This window comes from Clupea harengus, chromosome 21, assembly GCF_900700415.2.
Source record: "Clupea harengus chromosome 21, Ch_v2.0.2, whole genome shotgun sequence".
NCBI classification, from domain to species: domain Eukaryota; kingdom Metazoa; phylum Chordata; class Actinopteri; order Clupeiformes; family Clupeidae; genus Clupea; species Clupea harengus.
This window is the reverse complement of record NC_045172.1, coordinates 19,340,000-19,350,100: the sequence shown is the minus strand read 5'-3', so window position 1 is coordinate 19,350,100 and position 10,101 is coordinate 19,340,000. Positions and strand designations below refer to the sequence as shown.

General features: G+C 45.5%; 1 protein-coding gene across 1 annotated transcript in view; it reads left to right on the top strand.

Annotated features, from left to right (window-relative positions):
• Positions 1-835: 835 nt before the first annotated feature.
• The window catches only part of LOC105911941 (collagen alpha-1(XXVIII) chain-like), a 38,146-nt gene continuing 28,880 nt past the window's right edge, over positions 836-10,101 (top strand). The window contains exons 1-3 of the mRNA XM_031558887.2: positions 836-1,102; positions 1,550-1,707; positions 4,090-4,664. Coding sequence (XP_031414747.1) covers positions 1,557-1,707; positions 4,090-4,664 — 726 coding nt within the window. The 5' untranslated portion in view covers positions 836-1,102; positions 1,550-1,556. The remainder of the gene's footprint in view (positions 1,103-1,549; positions 1,708-4,089; positions 4,665-10,101) is intronic.

Genomic DNA, 10,101 nt, shown 5'->3' with positions numbered 1-10,101 from the left:
GAACACACTCTCTCTCTCCCTCTCTCTCCCGCTCTCTCCCTGTCTCTCTCTCTCTCTCGCTCTCCCTCTCTCCCCCTATCTCTCTCTCTCCCTCCCCCCTCGCTCTCCCCCTATCTCTCTCTCTCGCTCCCTCTCTCTCTCCCTCCCCCCTCTCCCTCTCTCTCCCCCTCTCTCCCTGTCTCTCTCCCCCTCTCTCTCCTTGTCTCTCTCTCCTCACTCTCTCCCTCTCTCTCTCCCTCTCCCTCTCTCTCCCCCTCTCTCCCCCTCTCTCTCCCTGTCTCTCGTGCGTGTGAATGCATGGCACACTGCCCTGGCCAGGTGTGGTCCTGGGTGTGGAGCTTCTGTGGAGAAATGTAAGGAAAGCGAGACGGAGCTTATCAACATAAACCCTCTCACCTCTCTAGGGAAATCACGTGTGCATCAACACCATGTGAACACTGCATTAACACCATGTGAACACTGCATTAACACCATGTAAACACTGAATTAACACCATGTGAAGCCAACAGGTATCTGCTATGGCTTTAGCTCTGTCTTTTTCGACAGTCTGAAGTTCCCTTTTTTATGTGTTTCATCCAAAAAGAACTTATTCTTCAAATATAAATTCTACATAGTTTCTCCACATAATAAGTATTGCATCTCATTAGATTCACCTCCTCATTGGATCCTCTTCAGATAGGCAGTCCTATGAAGGCACAGTTTCTTATTTGGCCCCGCCTCCTAAAAATAATCCAGCCAATGAACGGCCAGGGGGACTGACTGACTGACACCTCTGGAGGATGGCAGCTGGCACATCTGACTATGAATTAACCGCAGGCTTCACTTTGCAAATCCACTTTTTAGAACTCTCTGCCTCTCTCCCTCTCTCTCCCTCACATTCTCTCACTCTATCTCTATACTTGAGTCCTCATGTTACTAGTCTTTGTCACTGCTTGTTGCATGGTGCATCATTTGGCTTGAGCTTTTTCTATGAGCCTGTCTGTCTGTCTGTCTGTCTGTCTGTCTGTCTCTTTTGGTGGATTCAGCTATCCTCCCTTGCTGTGCACTGTGGATCAGTTTGAAAACTGTAACAGATCTGGATTTTCTGCTGCAACCCTTGCTAGTAAGTCTGCTCTTCTCTCTGCATCCATTTATGGATGAATGTGTTATTCATAATTTTTTTTAATTTGACTTCAATTGCTTTGAATTTTTGACATGTAATGTTTTAACATTTTGACATATAATTGTGTGTATCTGTGTGTGTGTGTGTGTGAGTGTGTGTGTGTGTGCGTGTGTATGCTAGTTTGAGTGTGTGTGTGTGTGTATGTTTGTGTGTGTGTGTGTGTATGTGTGTGTGTGCGCGATGTGTGTGTTTTTTGTGTGTGCGGGAGAGAGGGAGAGAAAGAGACAAAAAGACAGCGAGAGAGAGAGAGAGAGAGAGAAAGCCACACACAGAGATGTTTTTCTTTTATTCTTTTTATTTTCTTCTCATCTGTGAAGTCCATCTCTAACCCGTTCCATCTGTGTAGTGACTAGTCTGCTCTGCTCTGTGTGAACGGTCTTGTGTTAGGAGCAGCATGTGGCGCTCTCTGCTCTCTCTGCTCCTTCTGTGTGGACTACACTGCCTAGAGGCTCAGAGGAGGGATGAGGAAGAAGAGGACACCAGAACAAGAAGGAGGAATACTGGAAGGTCACTGACGACCAACCTCATCTCCAAAAATGGCCAAAGTAAGAATGGCCAACTTTTCCGTTAAATTAAACAGAGCTGGAGAGAGTACAAAATGTCAGACAAAACTGTATTCAGCGAAAGTTTCAATTGATAAGTCGATACAGGAAACTAAAGAAACAAAAAATGCTGTCAGGTAATATCTGCTGCCTTGACGAGAACATGGAATTTTTTCATCCTCATGGAAAATTATGGTAATGGCCAGAAAATTGAACTCTGAGCTCTGAAGACTGAGCTGACAGATCTTATCTGGCTCATGTTCACGGTATGGACCTCCTGGCTTCTTCCAGCCTGCAAGAGGGGCTCTGTTGCTGGGCTCTGCCCTGCCTTTCCTCGGGCTAGTTTCCCATCTGTCATGTTCCTGCTGGAGACATAAATGTGATTTATCTGCCTCTGTACTAGAACCATCTTCTGACCTTCTTTCAAAGCTGGCAGCAGCAGGAACCTTTTGATTGTATTTACATGGAAAATTGGGGATGTCAGGAGTTAGGATGTCATGATGTCGTCTGAAATGTGACAAGAGTCAGCTTTGCATTAGGACAGCTACGTCTTCATCCAGTCTTAAACAACATACAGAATGACTATGATTATACAGATAAAATGAAGACGTACAACCATCTTGTATGAGTTAAGAGACATACAAAGACCTTATATCAGGGGTGGCTAACCAGTCCAGCTAAAAGAGCCACAACAAAACCCAACACCATTTCGAAGAGCCACACGAATCTAGGTTCCCACTTTTAGGGGGGAAAAGCCCCTACCTAAAACCTATTATTTTCCCTGTGACCCAGCAAAACTAGGGGGGTCTGGGGGCATGCTCCCCCATAAGATTTTTTTGAAAATAACCTTTTAAATAGTCCTCTAGTGGGTTTTAGGAAGAGAAATTAACACATTTTGATTTAAAATATGCCACAAAAATAAACATATTGAAGACATCTGCTGAGATAGGTGCTAATTATACTGTAGCATGGTAGGGATTTGCAGCTCAAGTGAGTAGGTTAACGTTGTAGGCTAGAGTTCACTAGCTAGTTATAGCTGGCGAAGCTACTGAATAGGGTAGCATACCCACAGGATCAATGAACCGGCATGATAAAAGAGAGCCACGACATCTATAATTAACTCGAGATGATTTAACCATTACGTTTCTTTTACTATTTTAAACTTCATATATATTTTTGGTGGGTGTAGGTAGCTGTACTGTTTAACTGTTTGATCCTAAAGTGTTACCGTACTATGAGTGGGTCTCGCAGGATTAACGTCACGTTATTAGTTATGTTGTTAGCGGGAGCTCGACACACATGTATGCTCTTGGTGTAAACTGTGGTTGTGAATAAAGACGGTTTCAACTCTCATTCGGATACTTTATAACACAAAACAACAGTGGGGCTAAGGAAACTTTTGGGGAGGCTACTCCAGGGATCACTTATCAAGATCTGTACATAACTGTCTCAATTATATTGTTAATGTCAGATATCCTCTGTTCAATTTTCGTGCCTGACAGCTGCAGGTCTGACACAGACCGCTATGATCCGTCATTTTCAGGGTTGAGGATAGCAACGACATCACGTACACAAGACTTCACAAACTCTCCCTCACTATATTACTTTTTTGCTCGAGCAATATTCCATGCCACCTGATACAATGCCAACGTGACCGTTTCAGAGTACTTCGTGAATTTCCGAAAAAGCTGAGTCTGTTTCTCTGACTGACGTTTCAAAGTATTTACCTTGTGCTTGCACAGCTCTGTGCCTTTAGGGACTCCTGGGCTATGTTAGCATGGTGTGTGGAGAGACGGCACTCTAAGTTTGAGGCTTTAAAATGCGACAGTGACGTCTGGCATATTAAGCAGAGGGGTTTTCCATTTCGCTCCGCAAATAATTCCTCCCATTTTAGGCAAAAAACACCCGGTGTTCATCTTCATATTTTCGTTTAGCTTTATGCTTTCCTGGGTCCATGGCATTCTGTCAGTAGCTACTGCTAGTCTGGCTAGTAACTCTCTGAGACTGGGTGCACACATTAGAATGTTTCATGTTTGGAACATTAACGTTACTTAAAGACATCTCTCAAGATCGCGTGATGACAAAATATACATGAATAAATACCACATTCAAATCGGACAGCTTTTTCTCTGTATTGCCAAATATATGCATATGCATTTTAGATGTTTATTTTACAATATGAAAATTCTGTACCCCAAGAGCAAAGTCAGTGAGCACTCGAGCTGGAGCCGAGCCGCACGTCAGCCGGCAAAGAGCCGCATGCGGCTCGCGAGCCGCAGGTTCGCCACCCCTGCCTTATATGATTAAATGCCGACCATCTAGGTGTTTTTACTTATGTGTGTTAAAGTGTGTGTCCTTCATCCTCTCTCTCTCCTGCCCGCCAAGATCGGGTGGCAGAGGACTGCAGTCTGGAGTTGGCGTTTTTGGTGGACAGCTCGGAGAGTGCCAAGGACAACCACGCGCAGGAGAAGCAGCTTGTCATCGATGTGGTGGACCGCCTGGGGGGGGTCCGGTTCCAAGGAGAGCGGAGCTTGAACTTCAGGACCGCCCTCCTGCAGTACAGCAGCAGCTCCAAGACGGAGCAAACCTTCCAGGAGTGGCAGGGCGTGGCCAACTTCAAAGCCCGCATCCGGGACCTCCCCTACATCGGCCAGGGGACCTACACCACCTACGCCATCACCAACCTCACCCACCTGTACGAGCGCGAGACCTTTCCCGGCACGGTCAGGGTGGCCCTCCTACTCACCGACGGCGAGTTCCACCCACGGAACCCGGACATCTTTTCCGCCATGGCCGACGCCAGGAGCCATGGCGTGTTCTTCTTCATGGTGGGCATCACGCCGGCCGCCACTGAGCTGGGCAACGTGCAGCAGCTGCGTATGCTGGCCGACACACCCGCCCCGCGCTTTCTGCACAACCTCCAGGACAAGGGCATCGTGGAGAAGGTCGTGAAGGAGATAGTAAGTTTGCCAAATTGCATATCTGCACATAATACGGTCATGATGTGGATATAGTTGAGTTGTTGTGTAGAGACAGTGCCATGCGTGGTCAATGACAGAGTGCCTTCATTAATCTAGAAGTTGTGAGCATTTCAGAGGCAGCATAACCTCTCACAGTTTATCCTGGCCTTAATGATGCATTTCGAAAGAGACAAATATGCAGGGCACAAACGTCTGCCAGAAATCTGACACTTCACTTCAGCACCAGCTCTGAGCTAGAGGGGTGTGTTGTGGAATCAGCCTAAGGCCACCATAAGTCTGCCACAGTATCTACGGAAACCACGAAACATCGATCTTACAACGCTCAGTAAGATAGGCGGCAAGCTTGGTGCCCGTATCTTTCAGATGCACAGGGGCGTGTCAGTTCACATCCTCGATGGAGCCGCTGGGAAATCTGAATGCCTAAAAAAATCTAAATGTAGGAAAAAACTACTGTTTGTTTGCTTTTGGCCGCAGTGTCCCAAGAGGGACATTTGTAGTTGTTTGGTCAAACATCTGAGGACTATATGGTAGACATGCAGAACTTCAGTCAATTCTTACATAAATCCATGTAAATGCTCACAAAGGGTTTGTCATTATTGTTAGCGGATTTATATGGCTCGTGCGGATTTCACCTGAGGTGTGTGTTCTGTGAGCAAGCTTGTCTGTCAGCAGGCCACAAGTGTGTGTGTTTTTCCCCCATCAACACCTGGCTATCCCCCCCTATTTATCTGTGTCTGGGTGAGGGAAAGTAGGGCTATTAAACTCTTATTGTGAGTGTATCCTTCACAGCCCTGTCTTCTGCTGGCATAGTTCGGGGATTTTTAGGGGGGTCCGGGGAGAGGGGGCTGTCAACACCTCTTGTAAGTGGAATCCACCAGGGAAAAATACATGCAAATTTCCCAATAAGACACTGAAATCAGTCTGGGCTGTGGTATGTGGTCTTGTGAGTGTGTGTGCCAGTGTTTCTGGCAGAGATGGAGGGACTGATCTGTTCCACTGCTGCATATTTCATGTGCTCTGAGTACCCCATGTCTCTCTAAGCACCTATCCAACACACATGGGACGCGGCCTCCCTCGCACCGTCTGGACAGCTGGCCAGGGCCTCTGACCCTCACACTCTGCTTAATTTACTCAAAGGCTTCCTCCCCTCTCATCTCTTATTTTTGTGAAGAGATGAGTGAGGGGTTCTGGCATGTTAAGGTGTCAAGGGATCCATGAACCACACAGGGTTAAGGACGGCAGATTGGAAAGATACGCCATGCATGTGGGACATTTGTGTTGAGTGCAGGGAGGGGAGGGGTGGCCACCATCATCCCGAGTAACATCTGCTTTTCATCGACACTTTTGTCCCTAAACTTTCCTTTTTCTTTCTTCCTTTTTTTTGTTCTTCTCCTTCTTATTATTTGTCTTCTTCTTCTCTTTCTTCCTCTTCATCTTCGTCATATTTTGTATCATCATCATCATCTTCTTCTTCATCATCTTCATCTTCATCTTCACCTTCTTCTTCTTCTTCTTTAGCTCTGAAAGCTGGCAAGCAGCAGGAGCACCCAGCATGACCCTACACGCTCACCAAATAGCTGAATAAGCCTTGCGCACACCGCGCCATGCCGCGCCACGCTACTTGACTTCTCCAGGTCTCTGTTTGTTGACGCAGATGTTTGACATCAGGACATGAAACGGCCCAGAGATATCCTCGGGTGGGGAGGTGGAGCTGGGCTAATACTGTTAGCCTTGAAGTTAGGTCCGTTGGCAAGCTTCATAAATCTCATACCATAGGAGGCGTAGCCCCCTAGAGCGGCTGAGCCCACAGCAGGCTACTGTAGACCCGCGCAACATGTGCAGCAATGCTAGTTGCTAATGCTAATGCTAGCCTACAATGTAATGCTGTAGATCTGAGGAAAGTTAGTCTGAAACAGACCTGTGCTGGATCCAGTGAAGAGCCTTATCTGTGTGACTCTATTGGGTTGGGATGAGCAGTCCACATATTCAAGAATCAAGAATGGTTTAAAGACACTTAAACTCATCTTTTATGCTAATCCATTTGTTATTCACCTACAAATGTATTATCATTCTTATTATTAATGTTATTGCTGTTGTAATAACCATATTGCTCACACATTATAATAGCTGTCAATTTAAGGCTTTAGTCAAGCTCCAAATCGATTAGTACAGTAGGATTAAACTGGACTGGCTGGGTAACGATCTCACACGAACTACCCCTGCAGTCTCAAGCCACCCGACACTTGAAAGGCGCCTTGCATGTTTTTTTGGCACAAAAGCACATAAAAGAGAGCGAGTAAGCTGTGCAGTCATTATGCAATTAAAGTAATTATGATAAAGGCTTTGTAGCATCTTTAAAGGTTTAAAATGGCTCCCTATGATGGCCAAAACCACATTTGCGATCAACAATTGCCCTTTCTGTGAGCCTTCTGTGAGCAGGAAGTAGAGAAATGCTTCTCCCGGGCTGGGTGCAAGAGGTGGTTTGACGAGAGACGTCTGGACTGAGGCGGCATCTGCATGTCATCAGTCCACTGTGCTCATACAAGAGCGAGTCTCACATCCTCAGCATGCTTTGGTCTGGAGAGCTGGCCCCCTACTTACAGTAACAATGAACAGATTTCCAGCGCCTTTACACTGTGGCTGGGTGGCTAACATGCAGCAGTCACACTTCTGAGCAAGGGCGAAGAGGTTGTTGTATCTTATGCTGGCTATATGTGTATTCTTTAACCTGTGTGTTGCCTGAAGCCACGACGTCCAGTTTGGACTTTACAGGTGTGTGTGTGTGTGTTTACACTAACAAGGCTGTATAAAATAAATACATCATGAGCTTTATGTGCACATGAACACAGAGGCATCTGCAAACATCTGGCTGGTGTGAAATCCTAGATGCTTGACTACACTTGGGCCAGAGCTGGAGAAGGACTGAGAGTCAAAATGGCCTTCTCCTAAGGACAAGTGCTCTCCTTTCTTCTTTCTTTCTTTTTTCTTTCTTTCCTTCTTTCTTTCTTTCTAAATGGCGTTTGCTCACATTTCTATGATTCTTTACTCACTTGTCATTGCACAATTTCTGAAAACTTTGAGGCAAAATAGACCAGGCTGTTTACTAAGCTTTAGTCCTGCAGATGCACACAGCACTCTGCCTCCCATCTCCAGAGCTTTGTATGGCTCTCTCCCCCTCTTCCCTTCTTCCCGTGTCCCTATCCTTTCCTGGTGACAGCGGTATGGTTTGTATCCTGTTAGTCTTCAAACACAGATGGAGGTCTTTGAAAATGTATAGGAATCACTCTTGTGATGTATGGTGCTTGCATGATAAATCTCTGGTAAGGAGCTTGCACATACATTTCATAACTAAAATGGCATAATGCCCTTCAACATGCCAGGTAGATCATATACTGTATAATATAAAACATAATTGTTTTCTATGTTACTGTATATGAAAGGGGGAAAAGTTATGTGTGTTAACACACTATTTTTGTATATTCTATATAGAAACGAACAAATACAATTTTACAGGCTTGTTCAATATGGGCTGGTCTATGTGAAACAAGTTTAAGCTCATCTGCAATTTTTTCCCATCCTTCATTCCCTAAGTAAGACGCTATCCCTCGTTTCAGTTGCTGGAGATTGACAAAAGTACCAGACTGCAGAGACTGGAGCTCTCTCTATCAAAATCAGTATTCAGTCTACATATCAGTATGATAGTATATCAGTAGTCCATATTCCATGGCTGAATGCATTCATCATACATCATTTGGCTCTGCTAGGGGATTGGGTGACTCTACCCTGTCCTGTTGATGCTGGGCACAGAGGGAAGGTAGAAGGGTAAACTCCAGGAAAACGTCTCTCTTTTAAAACCCTTCCTACTTGTCACAGACCCCCACCTCTCTGGTCAGGTGATGCACATTGACAGAGGAAATGACTCCCTGGTTATTCCATCGGTCTCGGCCCACCACTACTCTGATAGCTATGAATGTAAAGCAGCGCATGGCTCTTCATACAGGCTCTCTGTCTGGGTCGGTCTGGAACCTACGCTTGTGATGTTCTCTCAGAATCAAACGTGTTCCGTCCGTGAAACAACACATGGTGGTCAGTTTGGTGGCTGTCAACTCTGTGGTTGTGTCAGAGGGCAACTGAGCCAGAGTGCCAGACTCTAGACCCTTTAGACATGACTGTGTACTAACCCGAGGAGCACGCACACACGAGAACGCACGGGAACGCCACCAAGGCATCTAGAGAGTGCAGTTTAGGGGAGTTTGTTGTCCTGTTGTCTTGACTCTTGTTTTAGGGGAGTTTGTTGTCCTGTTGTCCTGTTGTCCTGTTGTCTTGTCTCTTGTTTTAGGGGAGATTGTTGTCCTGTTGTCTTGTCTCTTGTTTTAGGGGAGTTTGTTGTCTTGTTGTCCTGTTGTCCTGTTGTCCTGTTGTCTTGTCTCTTGTTTTAGGGGAGTTTATTGTCCTGTTGTCCTGTTGTCTTGTCTCTTGTTTTAGGGGGAATTTGTTGTCCTGTTTTCCTGTTGTCATGTCCTGTTGTAATGATTAAGAGATCATCAGGCTATCTGATTTAATGGTCATGCTTAGCCCCGTAAATGATGCTGGATTTTCTCTGCCAGTTGCTCCTCTGTTCTGCTCTGTCTGAGGCGCCTCTCTCTACTTTAAGGAAGAGCCTTTGTATCCCACATTTCTCTGGAAGAAATACTTTCAAAAAAATTAACAGGACATGACAGCAGTGAGTTATTTATTTCTTTGGTGAATTTTCTTCAACAGCTCACAACTCCCTGGCTCACCATTGTATTTTCAAATAGTGATTTGTCATTTTTAACCTGTGCATCAGAACCCTTAAAATTACACAACCTAGCAAATTCAATTCAATTCAATTCAATTTTATTCATTTAAAAAGGGATAATTAACTATTTACATAGATTCAGAGCACTCCCCAGATCCTAAAGCCTGAAGTCCTGTCCAAATATGTCCTTAATAAGTTTCAAGTTTCTTATATTCTTAGAAGAAAAAAATATGAAATATTGCTAATTCAATTGACTGCAGTAGAGCGAGCGTAGACACGCAGAACACACACACATCGCATCGCTGCCTGCCCCATACGTTCCACTCATGCCTTAGCAGAGTACACACACACACTGCATCTCTGCCTACCCTATAGGTTACATTCATGCCTTAGCTATGCATTGCCTGCTGGTCCCCTGGCCTGCAGTGCCAACACTAGGCCTGTTCTCTCTGTCTGGTTTTATTCCTCTGTACAGGGAGGGGCACGTGGGAGGGGCAGGGGGGGGGGGGGGGGGCAGGTGGGAGGGGCAGGTGGGAGGAGGAAGCATCTGGTCTCGGGGAAACACAACCCATATGGAAAATATATGTTCATTTTGATGTAGTATGTGTGATAACTATGATTATTATGGCCCCCTTT